At 42.5% G+C, this 22798-nt stretch overlaps 1 protein-coding gene across 4 annotated transcripts; it reads left to right on the forward strand.

Annotated features, from left to right (window-relative positions):
* Positions 1-7133: 7133 nt before the first annotated feature.
* rnf34b (ring finger protein 34b) lies at positions 7134-21435 on the forward strand. 4 transcript variants are annotated; one of them, XM_056433324.1, is made up of 9 exons: positions 7341-7512; positions 8354-8418; positions 12956-13174; positions 15413-15949; positions 17874-17936; positions 18074-18275; positions 18382-18405; positions 18592-18633; positions 20171-21435. In XM_056433324.1, the coding sequence occupies exons 3-9, from the start codon at positions 12971-12973 to the stop codon at positions 20353-20355; spliced, it is 1257 nt and encodes a 418-aa protein (XP_056289299.1). In that variant the 5' UTR covers positions 7341-7512; positions 8354-8418; positions 12956-12970; the 3' UTR covers positions 20356-21435. The 4 variants fall into 4 exon arrangements, with proteins under 4 accessions (XP_056289295.1, XP_056289298.1, XP_056289299.1 ...); XM_056433320.1 differs by lacking the exons at positions 7341-7512; positions 8354-8418 and adding an exon at positions 7134-7206; XM_056433322.1 differs by lacking the exon at positions 8354-8418 and having other exon boundaries at positions 7435-7512.
* Positions 21436-22798: the final 1363 nt, after the last annotated feature.

A 22798-nucleotide genomic window follows, 5' to 3' on the forward strand; every position in this document is an offset into this window, starting at 1 on the left:
TTTGAGTAACATTTGCCTTTTGTGGAGTTTTTGTAAATGACAAGTAGAAAGCAAAAAATATGTTGCTCTCATTTGAAGAATAATACTTCATATTGAGTTAAGCTTGATAAACGGTGACAGGGGTAGTAGGCTTCAATAATATCCACAATATGTAGAACATGCATCACTAACTCGGGGAGTTGGGTTCATTGAAGGTCTTTGGTCTGGGATGCAACAGGCGAGTGAGTGATGTGCTCGTAACTAAATAAAGAAACTATAGTCCGTCTTCCTTGTTTCGGTAACAACATAAACACTAGAACGGGCACTCGGTAGAGCGCATACCTTCGCATATCACAAGATTGGGCATTGAATTATGAACATTTTGGCATTAGTTGCATGCCAATTGGACAAAAATGTATCGTGCTATGGTAAAAAAAAGATTTTGACCTTTCCATGACCTTGACCTTGACCTTTGACCCGATTGATCCCAAAGTCTAATCAAATGGTCCCTGGATAATAACCAATCATCCCACCAAATTCCATGTGATTCAAGAAGATTTGACCTGTTCATGACCTTTGACCTTGACCTTTGACCCGATCGATCCCAAAATCTAATCAACTGGTCCCCGGATAATAAACAATCATCCCACCAAATTTCATGCGATTCGGTTCAATACTTTTTGAGTTTTGCGAATAACACGCATACAAATAAATAAATAAATAAATAAATACACGGCGATCAAAACATAACCTTCCGGCATTTTCAATGCGAAGGTAAAAATGGCTCCCACAGACGTTGATGTAAAATAGTTGCAAACAGCCATTTGTAATACGCTTTGTGTATTTTACTGCAGACAACTAGATAACTATGATTATGAGCAGATAGAAGGCCAAATATGAAGAAAAACTGTTTGGATTGTTTTCTTAATTCAAAGATTTGGTCCTGAAACGTGCTCATGTAGCCTACACCGAAAATGTAATTCTATGTTTTGTGGCCACCCCAGAGCAGCAATAAGCAGATAACGCAGCGTATTCATAACACATCCATCAGATAATGGGAAACATTAGCCTAGCAGCATTCAGAGCAAAGCAATAGATAACGCAGCGTATTCATAACACATCCATCAGATAATGGGAAACATTAGCCTATAGCATCAGGTCTCTGGCTCCCTGATGGATGTAAGTCAAATATTCACCCTTTCTCTCCCCGCTGTTTTCAGTCCTTTCTAACTCCTGAGGGAAATATCTGTCTCCGTAGCTGCTAAATGCTCCATGTGTCACCAGCTACAGTTGTTAACGTCTGTCTGCTGTTTGGTGGCTGCACAGGAAACCATCAGCGGGTTTTTGGAAATGTTTTTGCAACCCACAACAATGACCTGAAAGACGGAGAGCCGAGAAGTGTACACTAGAGACAGAGTGACATGCTACTGGTTAGATCATACGATCAATAACAGATGGCTGTTTAGTTTAATAAAGAACAAAGACGTCTTTAAGAAACGGGACCTTAAATTACTTCTGCTGTAATCTAGCGCGATAGAGAAAATTACAGGGGGGCGGGCGGAGATTTCTTTTTTCTCAACTCAAAATTGTCTGGGAGCCATATGCCGTCACCGGAAGAGCCATATATGGCTCGCGAGCCATAGGTTCCCGACCCCTGGTCTAATCTATACATATTTTGCATGTTCATATTCCATTGCATTGTTTATGATTTAGATAAACAAAGAACGTTATGACTTCATGTTACATTTTACACAGATTAATAGGCCTCTGTACGCCTCCATCACACATAGATTGAACAATAAAGGCCTGAAAGTTAGTAATTGTTCTCATGTACCCCAGGGACACATTATCCGGGGCAGCTGGTATCCATGTCAGCATTTTAATACAGTGTGTGTATGAGAGCGGTGCCCTGTACGAACCTGTCGGGGGCAGAATGATATAAACATCCTGCTGACTTGTAGCTGCTCTGCTTGCGAGGCATTTTCGTGGTCACGGGGGGGAGAGCCCGAGCCCATCCATCTCCGATCCCCGCTTGTCCCTCAGAGGAGTGTCGGATAACGGAGCGTCCTCTTCTGGTTTGTCGCCAACACTAAAACACCCTGCTGACATTTAGCAGCTTAAGTACCAGGAGTCTGCTGTTCCTCAGACATAAACAGTCTGTCATGTGCAGCAGTGGGGAGTCACAAAGCACCTCCTCCTGTAAAATAATAACAGTAAGTTTGGTTTCGAGGTAACACAAACTACAGCCGACAAAATGATCATAAAGGGGATTCAACACCCCATTAAAACACACCTTCTTGACCTTGACATCAGCAGAGGAGAAATCCGTCTCAATATAAGGTCCATTTAGTATCTGCCCCAGAGCTGTCCGTCATACTTCTGTCATATAATCTGTAAAGTGATGTTTCACGAACAACAACGTCACAATCTTGCTTACATGTTCATCATATCAGCAACATTATGTAACACCACGTTTTGCACAACACTTACTGGAGTAGTTGTGATTGTGACATGGATCATAGAGCTTCTTTGTACTCTTCTCGTGTAGTTACAACACTACGTGAAAGAAGGCCGGGAGAATATGTGATTAATCATCATGGATCATCTCGGACAAGTCGTTCAAGACGATTTGACTCCTACTAAACCAAACAGTTCAGCTCGGTCATTATTCGCTGACACGGGACGTGTGCAGTAACAGCTAGGCCACAGGTTAGGACACTCAGTGATGGAGGAGGCAGGAGGAATGTTTTCATTCACTTGCCCTTGTGTTTCTTCCTTCCTGTGGTCTGACCCTGACACAAACGCTCTCACGGGATCTTCCTTTATGACAGAAGCTCCAGGTCGAAAGGTCAGATCTCAGACCCACATTGACCACTTGAGTAAATGTACCACAATTACAAAAATACATTGAAGCTAGTTGTATTAAATTTATATAATTTATACAGTTAAGTAGTTTAGAGTAGAGTAGAGAATTTCAACATGGGGGTCAGGCCCCAGTAAAGGGTCACAAGATAAATCTGAAGGGTCATGAGATGACACATTTAAGAGGGAGAAAAAACAAGAAAGAAAAAACAAGGTGTTCCAACACAAATGTGTTTCTACTTTTCTCTAATCTGTGCTTGTTCTTTTCCTTTCTTTTTGTAAATAGCCACAAGCCAAAAAGGCTGTTGACCTTAGGTTTCTTCTCTAACAATGTATTTTATAGGTTTGTCATAGCTTATTCAGTAAGTTATAGTTACAATACGTATTCAGATCAAACAAATACATTATGTATTATTGTAGATTAAGATCAAATTAGACTTCATTGATGCCCTGTATGATATAAAGTACTTAAAATAAATCCACTTTTACATCTGGAATATCAAAGTAATTTACACATTAATGCACATATATAAATATAATCCAATAAAATAATAAACAATGATGTACCTTTATTCTTAAAAATACGTGACTTATACTTTAAAGTATTTCTACATTGCTTACGTACTACTTTTACTTAAATAGCATATTATAATATTCTCACTAGTTTGCAGTTGTGCCAGTCTGACAACGTGTTGAACTCCTTCTGCAAACACACACAAACACACACCGAGCCGCGGGTCGCTCCCCTTAGAAAGCATCCACGCGCCACCTAGTGGCGGATGTTGGCAGCACAGGGCAGCTGTGAGACGTCGCTTCTAAAGTGGGACTCGTCGGCCTGAGATCAGCTGAATGTTTGTATTAAATCATGCATTTTGATTTCATCTACAATGCCCGGATGTATCTGGTCTCGGTAGGAGCACAAAAGAATAGCTATGCAATAGTTTAGAAGCAATTATATGACTGTGTATGCTAGAAATCATGAGAAACATGATCTGCAGGTTTACCTTGCATAACACAAAGCTGAGGGGGCCCGGTGGGGTTCGGGGGGGTTGTATTGCTCACGTTACGCAATCGCGGAGCTAGATGTTTGTTGGCCAATAATCCTCACAATGCTTAAACTTGTCATCTTTTTCTAATCTTAAATTAAAGTGTATCAACTAATCGTAAATCACCGCAAGACGTAATCATTCCCATAACAAGTGGGTAGTTAGGTCTTTGTTTCGCTTTAACATTTGTTTCCCCCCAGGAGAAAACATGTTCCAGTTAATAGGTGATTTAAAAAAAATGGAATTCCCATGACACAGTCGCCTTTGTCAGAAACTGCTTCACTGCTATCGCAGAATGAAAGAGTGATGAATTAGATCGTGTTCCAGTTGTGCAATAGCGCGAGCGGCTGGATGGCAGCTGTGAGAACAAAGCACATCAGATGCTAATGTGACACAGCGAGGGAAGGTAATTAATATGCAAGGGAGCTTGTTCACTCAATGTGCCATGAGAGCCCAGGCAGAAACACTTCAGTGGTCCATTCATCAGAAATTAAATCAATAACAACTCTGATAATTAAGTGTTTAAATAAATGAAAAGGCAAAAGTGCCAAAGAACCTCTGGTTCCAGCTTCACTGCTCAGACACAGAATGGACTTCTCAGGGAAGAAGGAGCCACCTTGTGTCCAGTTGTTAACGTTTTCAAATCAATATGTTTCGATACATAGATTCTGATGATGAAGGAGCAGATTAATCCTTTTTTTTATGGAGAAAACGAATCGTAGACACATCTCTTTTTTACGTTTTATAAATAGATGTTAAGACATCTATAGCAACAAAAAATGATCTCACTTTAATAATAATTAGATTAGATTAGATATTCCTGTGGGACTATTAAAGGAATCTCTAATATAATTATTATGAGAGTGAGATCCTTTTATTTGGCTATAAATGTCTTAACATCAATTTATAAAACGTAACAAATTAAGATGACTATGACTAATTAATAACAAACATAGTTTTTTAATTAAAGCATTTCAAGATTTCTTTCATCTAAAAAAAGTTAACTCGTGTCAAAACATGTTGTTGAAAGGCCAGTGGGTGTGAAACCTGAGAGGAAACTGGAAGAAAAAGAGAAGAAACAAGAGTTGACATAAACAAGAGTTGACACAAACAAAGTTGGCGCTCTAGTGGTCGGTCAAGAGGTGACAGGAAACAGAGTGTGAGAGACTGAGAGCAGACATTAACAACATGGTGATATTTATATTTACAATGACATGTTTATTCTCGCTGTTTACACTCGGATATAGCCGGATGGAGAACGTCTCTTTTTTCATTTCTATGACTTCACCCGCCGGCCTTTTCCCCTTTGTTGCTCTCTTAACTTTTGTTATGTGTCTGGACCCAACAGCATAACTCAGACAAGATCAGTGACCATGGTACCAAGTTAAAGTGGAGTTTGTTTACTTGTTCCCAGCAGGCTGGAACAGAGTCCGAGGTCCAGATAGGAGAGCAGACCAGCCGGGTCATGGCCTGAGAAGAAGGTTGACAAGTAACTGGGCGAGGCAGGCAGGCAATCAATCAGAGAGAGAGGGAGAGCAGAGGTCCACAACACAGAGAAGGGTAACACATAAACACCCTGTTCTCTGTATCTCTGTATCTTCTTCTTTGACGGTTAAAGTGTCCGGAGAGTAGATGTGAGTCAATGCAGTGTCTCTCAAACACAACACCTTCCGTGAGTGAGTGAACCCCAACTGTCCCACACTCCACTGGCATCCTCACAAATAAACTACCAAGAAAGAGAACTTGACCCCATCCTGTATTTGTTAATAGAAAGTTCAATAATGATCACGCTTCCTATCAAACCAGACTGTCGTGTTTCTCCATAAGGTTCAGTCTGACTTACATGTAGATATTCAGCTGATCTTAGATTGGTTAAATGGAAGGAAAGAAGTTCAGCGGGTTTCATGTGGTTTTCAAAGCATCAAGGTATCTTTTGGAAAACAGTGTGCCACTGAATACAGATTATTCGCTGACAGTTTTCATAGTCTGGATGAAGACTGTTGGCGTTGAGCCCTGTGGATCATCATGTGGATAAATGAGGGCACCGTTTCTGGAAAAAGAAAAGATGTTTCAATGCTTTGCACCTTGCATAATTTGAATAACTGTAATTGTAGTTGAAAGAAATGTCAGAGTTAGATATGTCAAAATCTACTCAAATAAAAGCAAAGTATATACATATACCCAATTGATAATTTAAAATGTGAGAAAGAGTTTGCTCACCTCCTTCATCCAATACAACTTTGATATTGTAACACTGTGGAAGAAAATGCAGGCCAAGTCTAAACTAAAGTGTGTCACTGGGTGCCTGAGGGCCGACGCAGATCTTTTAATGTGGTTCTGTGAAATAAGATCAACATAGTAGGGTCACTGTTTGATGTACTGGAAATGGCAGAGAATTTAAAGAGACTCAGGCTGCAGAATAATACTCTATCTGCAAAACTATGACACCTTAAAATAATGTTTTGATTCCTGCTCCACTGTTGCAACAGCTGCATAACTTATAATTGGAGTATTTGAGCTGTATTGTGTTGTGTTCTTATTGTATACATAATACAATAAGAACACAATGAACAGCATGAGCAGCCTTCCTCCCTTGAGGCTCAGCTATAGCTGAACGATAATCATGATGTGGCCGCGCTATCTGCTGCCCCCTGCCGGATCGCAGCGGTACCGGCCATGTGACGGAAGAAAAACCCAAGTCTAATCTCATTAATGCAGACAGCAGCCCTGTGTGTGTGCACACGCATCACACACACACACACACACACACACACACACACACACACGCACGCAGGCTAAATGCGGCGGTAAATAAGATTGTAGACGCATTTACTAATGGAACAAAACCGAAACAACACATGGGGCAGGAGGTAATCTCAGGTTTTGCATCCTACGACTGAAGTAAGAACGTGGGGGGGGGGGGCTCACATTGATAAATAAATACCCAAATATATTTTGTGAAATATTAAACTGTCTCACGTGTGATGCATCGAGCAACTTTCTTGTATTATAATAAGTGTTCACTAGAATAAACCGAAGAAGCCGTGAACATAGCACGATGCGTCTGTCGGGCTCACACACGCGCCGGTACGCGCGGCCCGGAACGCCCACTCCGGCGATGTGTTCAAGCGGATTGGCTGCTAAAGATACCAGCGCTCTGTGATTGGCTGCGGCTCCCTTAGCCATTACGTTATGCTTACTCCACACACACAGGCAGCTGGAGAGAGGGAAGACGTAATGGTTTGATTCCCTGTGCGCTCGCAATGGTCGTCGTTCTGACATTACTCGGCAAATTCCTCAAACGGGAGGTGCAATGAAGGTACGTGATCGATGTGCACTTCGTTTACCATTTGGATTCGCTTACGATGATGCAGATTTCCACTGATATTCCGCACGATGCTGCACCGAGAGGCAGGGAATACCTCCATCCTAATGTCAATGTGATGCGTTCGCGTGCACCGAGATGCAATTACATCAACAGGCTTTGGTTTAAACGCAGCATCCCCTGTTTCATTTGAACTCGTCCACCAAGACATCTTAAAGATATGTTTTTTATTTTATTTTTCCCGGCGAGCTGGCGAGTCTCGGGATGTTTTCCCTGCATCTCCAATCGTCCTGATACACAGTAGGTACAGTGTGTCGCCTTCTCTGTGCCTGCTTTGACCCCAGTGTGGTAGTTCAGTGGACCGGAGGCACCGGAGCGACGTCCGTTCACCGCCGGGCTCCTAATCCGGTCTAACGAGATAGAGACTGAGATGTTTGGAGAGATTCACCTCTCAGGTCCGAGCTGTGTCAGGAGTCTCCTTCCTCCCTCTCCCCTGTGGACTGTGTGTGTCTGTGTGTGTGTGTGTGTGTGTGTGTGTGTGTGTGTGTGTGTGTGTGTGTGTGTGTGTGTGTGTGTGTGTGTGTGTGTGTGTGTGTGTGTGTGTGTGTGTGTGTGTGTGTGTGCATGCGTGTGTGCCTCTGCGTGCGCGCGCTGCAGCTGCAGCACAGGGAGAAAAGGTGATGATGCTGTCTGGCAGCTCGCGCTCGGGACGTATCATGATGAAGAGGATGGCGATGATGTCATTGGTGCTCTGGGTTTTGTGGTGACAGTCACGGTGAGAGCTGAGGTTTGGAGCCGGACTGTCGCTGCAAGCATCATCACCATCATCATCATCATCATCCTCATCATCATCATCATCATCATCCTCATCATGATTAGTAACCTACTGTGTACACACACACACACACACACCCACACACACACATTATGAAGAATCAATTAACTGAAGTCATATTGTAGCTGATCGCATGCATCAATGATCTCTTTAAAAGGTGCACGTCTCCATTTTGCAAATATTATTCAAGATTTGCAAAGTTACAACATACACTCGTCCAAATACTTCACTTAAGCACTGTTTTGAATGTAGAAGTATTTCTACTGTGAGACCTTTCATAGTGAAGTATTGTGATTTGTGTGGCAGGCTTGAGGGTTTCCCCAAACAGCTGCTGCGAGCTTAAAGCCAGCGACGCAGCTCTGGCTGGTCAGGTAGGCTTTTTTAAATATCTAAATATCACATACTAAATGGAGTTAATGAAGGAGAAAGTGATGTTTTTATTTTTCAAGTACACTGCATGTTTTGGAGTCATGTGTGTTTACATTCAGCACATTGCAGGGTGGAATACGGTTATTTGGTATATTGGCTTTTGTAAAAGAAAGTGTATTTAAGCTCAGCCTATTCATTCAAAATGAATAGAAAAAAAGGCTAAACTGGCTACTTACAACATTTGCAAAACTCCCTCCACATCACTGCATGAACAAAGGAAAATATTTCTACATCTGCAGTTACTGATTAGTTTGAACTAACAGGTTTTACATATAAAACCTACAAGAAGTTCATACATTTGATGCAGTAAAGATAATAAACATGCCAGCGGTATCACAGGACACGAGTTTCTGCTGCTTAAACTCAGCAAAAACAACTTTGATCAACAATTATTTAACACTGAACAGTCACATTTTTAATATTTTCTTCGAATCCCGCTTGGGTAAAATGTTGTGTAGGTCAAGCACTTCTATCCTGTTTGTCACATGGAAAACGAGAGTATAACCCCTGGCATTGCACCCCATGTCGCAGGAAAACAAAATTATGACGTGATGTTTTATTGACTAATTTGGTTTAAATTGGGGGGAAGAAGCTTTCCCACCCCTGTGTTAATAAGCATTCATCTCAAAACAGGAGAACACAAAGTATTTGTTATTTCAATCAGGGAGGACTTGGTCTATGACGTATACTTTTACTGTTTCATTCTCAATGTGTCGTGGATGCGAATGCTCTTAAATCTCTGCTGTAATTGTAAGATGTAACAGCGATGCAGCACAGCGCAGCATGAATATTCCAAATGAGACACCAAACTCACTTCGGGGCCATCTCCTAAAGTCTGCGAAGAAGTCCGAAGCTATAAAGAGAGTCCAGGGGGAACAGCAGAATGACGGTTGTGGCTGTAAAATATTCCCGTCATGGTTTGTTATTGCAGGACAACCTCTGCAGCAGTCTATATCTGTTAGTATTTCCATACTAAAAGTATTATCCGGGCTGAATCCCCCTCCCCCTCCTGCATTTGGAGTAAACCATATAAATCTGTTATTTTGCAGACACAAATCCAAACGTATCTGAGTAATGCCTCGTTTGGATGAAACGTCACATTTCTTCCCATCGTTTTTAGACCGTGGTGTGACTGTGGGTCAGTGGGTAGCAGGTCCGTCTTTCAATCAGGGGGTTGGAGGTGCAATCCCCTCCCTAGTCGATGTGTCCTTGAGCAAGACACTTAACCCTGAATTGCTCCCTGTAGCTGAGTCTACGGTGTATGATTGTAACAGGATTGTAAGTCGCTTTGGATAATAGCGTCAGCTAAATGACGTGTAATGTAATTTAGACCACCGACGGAAAGGCGGTGATGAGTTTATTTTTCCGTGGCGACGTCACATTAAAATCTCGACAATCAGGCAGCTGAATTCACTTTTCTCCGTGGGAGTGACATTTCTAGTGGATGCCAGAGAGAAGAAGGAGGCTGGGGGAGATTCAGCAGAGAGAAAGAGGAAATGAAAAGTGAGAGTGAGACAGTGGATGATGGAGAGATCGTGAGCGATGAACCTGTCTATTTAATGTTTCATGATGCACGGTTGTTTGCACTGAAAAGCATTGATGGTTCGGTATATATCTTTATATTGAAGCCTATAAGTGACTTGCTTGAAATTACATGGATTAGGGACAATATATACCATTAGTTAATCAGAGATGGTGTCATAACAATCATACAGATGTAATTATCCTCTCATAACCTTCAACATAACATAGTCGATCCTGTTGCAGATCAGTGAGAAGAACTACTTTAAGGCAATATTGGATGAATGTGAAGTCACCTGACTGTTAGTCGGCAGTATGAGCGACAGACGTATCAGGAGTAGATAAATCAGTAGAAGTAAGGAAGTCACTCCATGTTTTTATTTTTTTTTGCCGTCAGACTGATTTTCAGTTCAATAAACACTCTCGTCTCCACATCACACAATTAGGCCCCAGAGGCTCCCATATGGTTTCACCCGTCTGTGCTCGTGCAATTTCTGAGATTTTGATCCTCGAAAAACTAATTAAATGAGGTCAGATCACTGCACCATACGAGGCCAAAACATTGCTGATTTGCCGCCCTTTTTTCTTTTTTCTATTTAAATGTGTCCCAATAACGTTTTTGTGGCTTTCTCCGATCATTCTTTGTCAAAAGTGGCCAAAATATAGTGTGTGTGTGTATATATATATATATATATATATACACTACCGTTCAAAAGTTTGGGGTCACTTAGAAATGTCTTTATTTTTCAAAGAAAAGCACTGTTTTTTCAATAAAGATAACATTAATCAAAAATACACACTATCCATTGTTAATGTGGTAAATGACTATTCTAGGTGGAAACGTCTGGTTTCTAATGAAATATCTCCAGAGGTGTATATAGGCCCATTTCCATCAACTATCACTCCAGTGTTCTAATGGTACATTGTGTTTGCTAATCGCCTTAGAAGACTAATGTCTGATTAGAAAACCCTTGTGCAATTATGTTAGCACAGCTGAAAACAGTTATGCTGGTGATATAAGCTATACAACTGGCCTTCCTTTGAGCTTGAAGTTTGAAGAACAAAATTAATACTTCAAATAGTAATCATTATTTCTAACCTTGTCAATGTCTTGACTATATTTTCTATTCAATTTTCAATTCATTTGATAAATAAAAGTGAGTTTTCATGGAAGACACGAAATTGTCTGGATGACCCCAAACTTTTAAACGGTAGTGTATATATATATATATATATAAAAGTATAAAATAGTGTTCCCAGAGTAATATCTTTCAGCTGTAGAGAAAATATAAATGATACAAGAAAAAACAATTGCCCACACATGTGACAGTGGCTCGTGCCACTTGTTTGTCCGGGACTCCCCGCCTGCAGAGTGCTAATTGAAGTGACAGAGGGAACTCGTGCTGATGGCTCAAAGCCAGATACGACTGATTTCACGGCCAGACTGCAGCGGCTCCTCACATGCAGGAAGCATTCCTCCTCGTGGCTTCACTCTCATTTGAGGAAGGCTGTATGTTTTTAGCAGCTGAACATCAGGACAAGCTTACGCCACGGACAAATAGTTCAAGTTGTTTTGCATCATGGTTTTAGTGTGCGCATAAAGCTGGAGGCGTATCGTGATAAAGTGAGCTGCTTATGGTAGAGAAGCATCCTGATGGAAAACCTGAACAGCTTTCTGCTTCTCAAATTTCAGGATTTGCTCATTGTCTGTTTTTATATCACTTTAAATTTAATATATTCCGGTTTTGGACAAAACAAGCGTATTAAAGATGCCACCTCGGGCTGTAATGGCAATGATCCATCCCACAAAGAATTCTATATTTAATGATAGATTTAACCTTTACAAATCCCTCCTGGCCATCTCTGTGCAGAAGGGGCTTCCTCCTCCTTAACGTGACTCCACAGATAGAGCCTCGTTCTTAAGATTGCAGAACGAATCCCTGAGCCGATGGGTGAGGTCGGATCACAGCGTGTTTGTGGCGAGTCGGCGCGCTGCCTTGAGAAGAGACGTGGCTGGAGCCTGTGAATTCCATTGTTTTTCGCATAGAGCCGGGAACCACAGAGGGCTTGCATTATGCTCATGTCAGCTATTGATTCAGCCGGCTGGGGAACAACAGAAGACGTATTCTCTCCTCGCTGTCCTCCCCCTCCCTCCTCCTCTCATCTGTTTGCCCCAAGGAGCCGTGGCTCCCATCACGCCCTCTTTGCTCACTGTGTCTGGCCCGTCTTGCAGTCAGTTACACATCCAACGCACTTTGATTGTACGAGCCGAGTGCACCGACTTTTTGCCCGTCTGCATGTTTCCACAGCAAATAGGGAGGCAACATAGAGTCTACCTCTTTGCATTTGACCCTCACGAGATGTGTGTTGTGTGATTGAGACGAACACACCCTCCGCATGGATTATTTGTTCATCGCATTGTTCAAAATAATGCAGTGACTGATACATTGAAATTGCAGGGCTCTTTAGAGATTGTCATTAATAGGAGCTTTTATAGTCTGCTTCTGTCTAATTATCTCTAACCTCAACGACTATTCCAGAGCACTCTCAATAATGTGCTGCCCAGTGTCAACACTCCTCTCACTGTGTTTCCTCTCCTCACCCATACCAACGGAGTCTATCTCCTCGAGCATGTGTTGGTAATATTCAGAAAAGGACTGGATGACATAGCTGACAAGGTCATATTGTTAAAAATATTTCACCAATAGTTTGTTGATATACATGACAGGTGACCAGTTAAAGACACCATTATAATAAAGTGCTTGCATACTGCAATGATTTACTGAATGATTTATCACTATGAGAATGATGTGATGCTGTAAGGGCCTTTACGGTCAGCAGATCTAGGAACGATGTTTGTAACTCCAAATATTCCAAATATGGCCGACTGAATGTTGTCATCCAGATAGGTACACTAACAGTTTATTGTGTGTGTGTGTGTGTGTGTGTGCTCTGCAGGCGGGGGCATCGTCCATGTGGGCGTCATGCTGCGGGCTGCTGAACGAGGTGATGGGCACGGGCACGGTGCGGGCGCAGCAGCCAGGCTTTGGAACAGGGGCGGGGCCCTTCCGCTTCGCCCCCAGCACCGGGTACTCCACCTACCCCCCCACCAGCTCGGGGAGCGCCGGACAGCTGTGCAAGGCTTGCGGACTGGCCTTCTCTGTCTTCAGGCGCAAGGTGAGCAAGAGTTGTGGGAGGGAAAGGGACGCCGAGTTCGATAGTAGATGATTAAAGATGAAAGTGATTTTTTAAATTTATTTGCAGGTTAGGAAACTATGTCTTCAGACTGCATGGTTTCACTATAACAAATCTACTCGCAGACTGGAAACATGCTTAAGTCATTCTTCAGAGTCATTTGGTCATCTTTTTATTGTCAGAATTATGTAATCCTTGCGTGCAGTTAGAGCTGGGACTCTTCCTCAGGATGCATTCAAGGGAACACTGACATTCATAATACCGATTCACTTACTGAAGATGTTTTTAATGCAAAAAGAATAATATTGCATTGATTCACACTGAAATACAACATGTATATTTGAAATGATCACCTCCATCACTTTGTTTCTCTCTCAGGGTTCAATCCCTGTTATAGCTTATTTATTGAACCTTCATCATAAAGTGTAGGTCGTCTGAGCAACTTCCTGTCAACAGTTAACAGAAATAAAACAGCAATACGAGACGCCCATTAATAGAACGGAATAACAGCCAGTAAATGAGACAAAGGCTCAGCTAAGGCATCCATCACAGGCACGTACAAGATGTCAGGGATAAAAATAAAGACAGCAAGTGGTTTACTGTGATGGGAAAGTTGAAAGACTCTGCGAGTGGATTTTCATGCTGTTCTGTCGTGAAAGGAAACCAACATCTGTCTTGAGGGCAGTGATGGAAAGTAACTAATACTCAATACTAAGTTTTGAGAATGCATGCTACTTTACACGTCCACGGCACTTCATTTATCCATCAACTTTGATAATTACCTTTCAAATTAAGATTTCAGATATAAAAAAACGTTTGAGAAACCTTTGAAATAAACTCTATTGTCCCAGAGAAAATGTGGTGTACAGCAGTGGAGCAGTGGAAACAATAAAAGGCTGCTTACACATTGGTGCATCAGCATCGGTAATCTAATCATATCATATATAACAATGTTTCAGCTATATGGGCCTTTCTTTTGGTATATTTTGTTGATAATACATGAGTATTTTTGTAGTCTTGTATTGGTACTTTTAAATAAGAAAAGAAGCTGAGGACTTCTTCTACCACTGATTTAGGTTAGTTGACCTAAAAGTTTGTGGTGGTTTGCTTTGGAAAATGGACGTCCACCACTGGAGGTAAATCAGACACAGAAAAAGTAGGTTAATTCACTGGCAAGTTCCTTTGAGAACACACATTCATATTCCTTCTGGCATTGGCTCCGCGAAGCATGTCCGCGTTTCAAGGCAGAGAGTCTCAGTCAGACACGATGAGAAGGCTTCAGATGGCCATCCACACACCAGTTGTCTGTCTGACAGCAGGGCGATTCCCCGGACACACACACACACACACACACACACACACACGTGTCAGCACAATATTTTCTTTGTATTAAAAAAAAAATAACGCACGTGATTGAGAAAAAATATCTGTTGGGTGCACATGTTCTGCGGTAGATAGAAGATAAGAACATGTTTACAGCCTTGACTGACCTGCTTTCCGGACCATTTTTCAAAGCGTCCATCTACTAGCTGCTGTGCATCAGGAGACGTTGTAATGCCAGTGAAGTGTCAAGCATCAGCTTATCCCCTCACTTTACTCATCCCCAAAAAATAACTGAGCACACCAGGTATGAGCCAATGTGTCAGATGGAACTTGCTGTTGCTGCTTTGCATGTTTTCTCTTTGCCAAAGCAGGAAATACATGATCCTCAGTCATATGGTTGTGAGGTGGAAATCATTCATATGAATCTGATAGTTATTTTGACCATGAAGTGGGGTTAGGGTTAATTGACTAATTCTGTCAGCGCTAATATCAATATATGCATATGACAAAAAATCAATTAAATCTAAACTAATCAAACCAATGGTAAAGTTCCATCTTTTCACATCTGACAAAACTCTTCACGTGTGTAAAATAAAAGCCTCAGCTAGATTTGAGGCATAATCGTTTCGTGAAAATATAACAAAACCCGATCATGTCATGATTCCATTTAGTCGTGTTCCTATCATCAGCAGCTTCAGCGACTTCAGGTTGCATCTTTTAAAGCTGAAATCAGTGAAACCATTTCCAGTAGATGGTGCATTTATTTACGGAGGATAAATAGTTGAACAGGCTAACAGTCAGACATCGGGGCCGAATTAAAAATGATCTAAACAGTTGGTGTTGAAAAGAAGATGAAGCTGATCGCAGCCGTCTTCGCCTCTTTTCTCTCTCCAACAGCACATCTGCTGTGACTGTAAGAAGGGTTTCTGCGCCCTGTGCTCGGTGCTGCAGGAGAACCTGCGCTGCTGCACGACCTGCCACCTGCTGCACTGCACGGCCTTCCAGAGGCCTCGGCTCATGCAGCTCCGAGTGAAAGAGCTGCGGCAGTACCTGCTGCTGCGCAACATCTCCACCGACACGTGCAGAGAGAAAGAGGACCTGGTGGACCTGGTGCTGTGTCATCAGAGCACCAGGGAATCCCCGAGACCAGTGGCGCAGAGACCAGTGGCGCAGAGACCAGTGGCGGAGAGACCAGTGGCGGAGGATGAGGATGAGGACGAGGATGATGAGGAAGACGAAGAGGACACACATGAGGAGGAGGAGGAGGAGGAAGAGGATGAAGGGGGAGACGACACACACAGCCTTCACTCGCTCCCCCACTCGCGCGCCGCCTCACCCCCCTCAGCCACGCACTCCCCCTCCGACCAGTCGGCGCTCTCCGCCTCTCAGGGAGACGTGCTCAGCCCAAGTGACAGCTCGGGGACCAGCAGCCAGGTGAGACACACGGCCGATGTTCCTGCACAGACAATTCCCACACGCCGTACTTCTCCCAAATATGCCCTCATTCTATCCAAAATAATACATTTCACCGTGAAGAAAGCTTATTCACGAGTGTCAGCGTGACTGTTTTGAGTCAGGAGAAGACGTACTGCCTCCAACTCCATGACACAAACATCTTTAGATGTTATTATTATTCATGCTTTATTTTTCCATTCGGGTGGTCTTCTGTGTTTTTCATAATCTTCACGCTGAATTAAGTGTCTCTCCCTGAAGATCTACTACATTTCATTGAACCTTTTCCCCTTCATTGATATTATAAAAGCTCAGATTCTCAGAGCAGGTCCAATGTTCAGCAGAATGTATACGTGACAGCAGGAAACAGCTGTGAGTGTGTGTGTGTGTGTGTGTGTGTGTGTGTGTGTGTGTGTAGGTGTGTGTGCTTGTGTGTGTGCAGTGCCCTCAGACCAGCCAGCGATGCCGCTTAAGCCTTTTGCCTTTCACACACAGTCTGTTATGTCACAGAAACGCCACAGTGGTTAGTTTGTGGCCCATAAAGGCTTTCAGATTCCTTTGGGTTGTTCATTTTTCCAACCGAAAACAAATGCGTTGACATAAACTGCAAAAAAATACAAAAAATAATATTTGTAAAAATTGTTACAATTACATCTAAACAACATTTTAAATCAGAAATCTCAATATAAGATGACCGTAGCTTTCTTGGACACGTAGTTTCTGCAGTGAAAACCAATGCAACAAAAGAACAACGTGCAATGTTAAAGAAGAAATATGATGAAATCATCCTGAAATGATATAATATAACTTTATTGAATTGACATATAGGACACACTGTTAATGCAAAACCCCAGAGGTTGAGTTAACTTGTTTTTTCTCATGAACTATTGCAATAAGATAGAAAGGTGACCCGTGGCTGTCTATCAGTACATTTTGATGAACATTTCTGAACATGTTCTAAATTCAAAATCTAAAAAATGTTGCGCTCTTTGAGTGCTTTCCAGTAAAAAAATGTAACATGAAGTCAAATAAACGTGCTCATCGCGGTTTGGCACTCTGCATGTGTCGGGCTGCTGCTCGTGTTTTTATCTAGCCTGACACGAGCATGATGTCCGGCATCCAGCAGCGCGACCCTGACGGATGCATTATTAACACGTCTTCCTTCCAGAGGAATGATTGGTCTGCTGGAATATGCCAAAACAGAGAGAGGCGGAGGGTTTTCGGTCCAGAAACAGAGGCTGCAACACGATATCACAGTTACAGCTCATTTCAGACCTTCACGCGCTGCCTTTTGTCCAGCAGATAAAAGAATAAAGAGACGATAACCCCTTAAAAGAGTATAAATGGCTGAGATAACATTGAGCTATACACTCAAACAAAATAGAGTCTGCACTATTCTGTGCCTCCATTTACTCCCTTTTCATCCAGCAAATTCAAGACTTCCGCCTTCAAAGAGAATAATGACCCACTGGGTTAAGAGCAGCTGAGTCAGCGTTTAAACACCTCTATTCTTTCATTCGACGTATGAACAGTTGTACTTTGAAGACTTCGATCGCGGGGAGATATCAAGTTGTTTTTTTATGATGGCATTGATACTCACATGGAGCTAGAAGAAGCTCTGAATTGTAATCGGACACAGAGCATCTCGTGATGAATATTCAATCCAGTGTTTTCTTCCTGTCAGTTCACTAACCCCAAATCTGGAATGAGGAGTCATTTTTGACTTCAAGGTTTGTATTTTAAACAGCGCCACGTGCATCTTGTTCAGACAGCAGTGCAGTGATTTTATATCAGGGGATTAAACATTAAAATCAATGTGTTTTTAAGAGGCGGATCAGTGTGTGAAATGCTGTCATCAGAATTTAAACTCAAATGAACCTCAGTGTGTTGCTTCCGACTCAAACAGGAGCAGGAGGATACTCCAACAGCGTCTCTCTTGAACCTGGAGCCCACGGAAAATGTCATGGAGGTACAATGTTTTGCACATTTTCAGGACTAAATAGTGTTTTCCTAGGAGAAGAACAAAGATCATTAGAGACTCGTGCGACTTTCAGGGAACGCACACTGTGTTATTGACCGCAGCTCTGTCTCCTGTGTGGATTGTAGGTCAGTCCGGCGACACAGAGGAGGATCAGGGCCTCGCTGTCTGATCTGGACAACGAAGAGGCGATAGAAAACCTCTCCGTCCGCCAGCTGAAAGAGATTCTCGCCAGGAACTTTGTCAATTACTCCGGCTGCTGTGAGAAGTGGGAGCTGCTGGAGAGGGTGCATCGACTGTATCGAGAAAATGAGCAGAACAGGAAATCCAGTACGAATGTTTTTCATTTTTTTGTATCGACTAAAATTCACATTTTGACTTTCCATGTTCTGCATGATGAAGAGAATCACAACCGTGTCTTCTTCTTTTCTTTCAGTGGTAGATGTGAGCTTAACAGCAGGTAATTATTGTCTGATTATCATATTTCACAGGTTGCCTTTTATTAACACATTTATCTAAATGTGCCGTCAGCTCCCTTGATGTGATCTCAATGTTAAAAAGCAACAGTGTTTTACATAGAAGGGTCAATTCACTGTTTCCTGAACTAATGTGTTTTCTTTATTACTGCCCATTCTTATCTATAAAGTGGTTGCATATCCTCCACCTCCCTGCAAAAGTGGAGTTGGAGGTAAGATGTTTTCATTAAAAGCCACTTTACAGCACCTTTGCCATCTCGTCCATGACCACATACCAGGTACACCGCACCCATCATTTGATATTTGGGAAGGCATGCTGCAGTATTTGTATCCACTTGATCCCTTGTATCATCCTGCATATTATCACATTATGCCCACTTAAGTCATCATCTCCTGCCTGGTTCAGTGTCTCCTCTTTCTGTCACTCGTGTTTCTCCTGCAGCATCATCTCATTGTGAAGGAGAGACTCTCATCCTGTCGTTAATGCACTCGCTCTAAGGGCTTTTACCTCTTGATGAGCCATCATATTACTTCAGTAGCAGCGTGTCTCCATCAGATGTAATTACATTGTCGAGCGTCCTAGAGGTTCTCTTGTTGACACAAATGGCTTGAGGATCATATTAGCCCACTTAATAGTCGGACGTGTAGGGACAGCAGACTTGACTGGCTTTTCCCCGTCACACAAGATATGAGCAGCAAGGGCCATATTTAGGCCGTGTAGCCATCAGCCAGCAATCAGACACTTGACTGATTTTGTTTTTTATCTTGTTTATTGTTTTTTTCTTTTTTTCTTCTTTATTTTATATTAATTTTCTGATTTATTTTGATTTCAATTTAGGATAGGAATTTATAAGCATTTTTTTGCTTCTACCTATACCTTTTCAGTCTCTCTCTTTTGTATTTTTTTTTTATAGGATAATATTGTATTGTATTTGATTTGATTGACTGAATAAAAAACAAACAAACAAACAAACAAACTGTAAACCGGTGCACTGACATCATTTGCTGATGTGATTATTTGCTTTGGTTTATATAGTAGCACCTCTAATTAACAGATTATTTATTGTGAACTTGCAACATAGTTGCACAAGTCTAATATACCTCATTGGAAGACAAATAGCTCAATATTTATAACAATTATTGTTTTAGACCATCTCTTTTCTTCTTTTAACTCCTCTAATCCAAAAACTAATCCTTAAGTACCGGTATGTCACTAATTTAAGTTTCTGTCAGTTTGTTTCCACGCGTCGGCTTGTCTGACACTTGGAATGTGCAGTACGGGAGAGTGATGTTTTATAAAAGGGTTAAATGGATCAAATCTTTTATTTATTCTTCATTTTTTTGTTTAAAATTGTTATTAGAAATATTAATTCTCCTTTTTTAAACTACCACAGTCCCACATTGGGCCTTAGCGCACGTACCTGAGGCTTAATGTCAGGCGTCAGAGGGAATTCAACAGGTTTTCAACATGGATAACGTATTAGGTTCTTTCAAAGTGACACCTGACATGTGCACGGTGTGCACAAAGCAAAAGCAGTTTTGCATAATAGGTGAGAAATGTGTCGGGGAATAGAAGAGAGGATCCAAGTGAGCCAACAGAATGATGTGGTTCTGTTGATCATTCACAGACTGCAGCAGCTCCAGTTAGGTGTGTAGCATCTGTTCAACAGCACTGAACTCCACAGTTAATGATCCTGAAAAGAAGCTTTGTAACTGAAAAATAACACTTTCCCCCCCCCCCATCCACAGATGGTGTCAAGGCTCAGCTGGCGGCTGATGACAACTTGTGTCGCATCTGCATGGACGCCATCATCGACTGCGTGCTGCTGGAATGTGGTCACATGGTAACCTGCACCAAATGTGGAAAGAGGATGAGCGAGTGCCCCATCTGCAGGCAGTACGTCGTGCGGGCCGTGCACGTCTTCAAGTCTTAAAACTGAGCTCGTCAGAGCGGACCTCAGGCGCACTCGTGGCCCGAACCCTGAATTTATCACTGAGGACGAGCTACTGTGCATGAAGTCTCGCAGGGCATAACACTGCAGCAGGTCCGAGGTTCTTCCCGGTCTTTGAACCCGGACCGTGGCCTCTGGACTCCCATGGTCTGTCCCCCTCTCCTTTACTAACTCATGCTCCAGCCTCACTTCTCCTCCTCCCCTGGTTGACCGTCGTCAGCTGCACCGAGACACTCACTCTCTTCCTCTCTGGTCTGTTCAACACAGCAGAAACACATGCCATCCCTTTCTGATCTCATCCTCTGTTCAGCTTGTGCTCACAGGAGAGGAGGGGAGGCGGTCCCATGGATACTTGAAGAGGATCGGGTTGTTCTGTTGATCCCAGGGTTAGAGTCAATATGGTTTACACAGTCACGCCACACGACGCCAGTGTCATCTCCCTCAGTGTTCGTTTAGGATGTGCAATATTTAAAAGAAGAGACTTACACGTGTTTTTATTAAATGTCCATTTGTTAATCCGAACACCGCAAGCACCGGGTCATCTCGTCTCGCACACAGGAGGGTGCAAGGTGCCAAACGTCCTGCCTTTTGAACGATATTTGGTGCAGATATTCATCTCATAGCCAGCAAGCTCGGTGTGATAGTTTACTTTTTTTCTCAAATGGACTTTAGGAAATAAGTGTGAAATTTTGGACCACTTGCTGTGTGAAGGACGTGATTGTTTACTCATCGAAAAATTCAGTGCACGGATGTGATTTCTGCCGAAGACACGAACAGTAAGGAATGCTGAGCTATGAGCAGTTTGAGGGGACAAAATATAGAACATCTGAACTCAAGGCCCACTAACTAGCTTTTTCCTGGACTTTTAATACAGGCTTTCATCAGTAGATGAGGTTGTCACGGAGATGAGTCAGCCTCCGTGACTTAAGGTGGTCGCATATGACCGGGAGATCATTTAACCCTTGTGTTGCCTTAGGGTCATTTCAAGATTCAAGATTCAAGATGTTTTATTTGTCACATACACACACAGGGTGTGCAGTGAAATGAAAGTGGCAATGCTCAGCAGGAGGCAGGCAACAAACAACACACACACACATTTACAAAAAACACAATATTTACAGTAGTGTGTGTGTGTGTGTGTGTGTGTGTGTGTGTGTGTGTGTGTGTGTGTGTGTGTGTGCCTAAGAGGGTGTGTGTGTGTGTGTGTGTGTGTGTGTGGTCGGGAGGTTCACAATCCTGATGGCCTGGAAAAAAAAACTCCGTCTCTCTGTTCTCTCTGTGCGTGACTACGGAGGAGCCGCCTGACCGCAGCAGCTGCCAGCTCTGTTGTTGTTGGTGAGGTCCCTTGATGATCCTGCGGCTCTGGTCTGCTGTCCCTGGTGTACAAGTCCTGCAGGTGGGGGAGTGTTCTGGGCCGTGAAGTTCCCACACCTCTCTCTAAACTCTCCTGAGTCTCTGCAGTGCGAGTCAAACCAGCGCAACCAGCTCCTCTGCAGAGCAGAGCTGTCTCTAGAGCAGAGAAGGACTGGAAGGGATCCTGGAAACTTTAAACTTTAGATTTCCTGCCTGAGGTGAGGGATGCTGCCTGAGGTTCTGCACTTGCCTGAGGTCAGTGAAGAGCTGAGTGTGCAGATCCTCTGTTTGACCCGAATCAATATTACACCTCCCCCGCTTTAGGATTAATTTGACCCCATTCAATGTTTAATGTCGGTGTTCTTTCGGTAGTCAACAAACAAACATAAAGTGCCTCACACTTAAACTTGGAAAACAATATTAATTCTAATAATTTTCTGGAGGTTTTAATTGCTGGCGTCAAATTGAACCCAAAGGGTAAAATATGTTAGTAAATATAAAGGTAACAGGAGGGTGAAACATTGAATCGGGTCAAAATGACCCAAAGGCGGGGGGAGGGTGTAATATTGATTCGGGTCAAAATAACCCTAAGGCAACACAAGGGTTAAATGGCCTCATCCTTCTCCTGAGGACGACCACGAGAAAAGAAAAAGCTAATGAGTGGACCCAGAGGGAAGATTTCTTTTTTGATCTTCTTTTCAAAGACTCGTCTCCCTTTTTATTTTAAATAACTGCCACCAAGCAATTCCATTTAGTTTCCATGTCTACTAAGTGTCTTTCTTTGATTGTGTTGTCCGTTAATGTGTCGCTGATCTTAAGTAGCTGACCGGTGCTACTTTCTCTTTTCCGAGTGTAACATCAACAAAACTTTTGACATGTTGTCACAGCCTCCTTCCAAATATCCATCACAGAGAGTGAGAGGCAGAGAACGCCTGGTTTACTTTAACCTGTTATGCAAATAAAACACTTTGTTTTCTCGTCATGAGATCCAGTAAACTCAGACGCCACTAAAATATGTGTGTACAGTATGCCTGTGGTACTTTGAGAAAAAAAAGAAGCTGAATTCCTGTTA

This window comes from Pseudoliparis swirei, chromosome 15, assembly GCF_029220125.1.
Source record: "Pseudoliparis swirei isolate HS2019 ecotype Mariana Trench chromosome 15, NWPU_hadal_v1, whole genome shotgun sequence".
Classification (NCBI taxonomy): Eukaryota; Metazoa; Chordata; class Actinopteri; order Perciformes; family Liparidae; genus Pseudoliparis; species Pseudoliparis swirei.

Coding starts and splice junctions, on each gene's coding strand:
- rnf34b (XM_056433320.1), top strand. Junction 13,175..15,412: donor TCTCTGTCTTCAGGCGCAAG/GTGAGCAAGAGT, acceptor TCTCTCCAACAG/CACATCTGCTGTGACTGTAA. Junction 18,634..20,170: donor CTGCAAAAGTGGAGTTGGAG/GTAAGATGTTTT, acceptor CCCCATCCACAG/ATGGTGTCAAGGCTCAGCTG.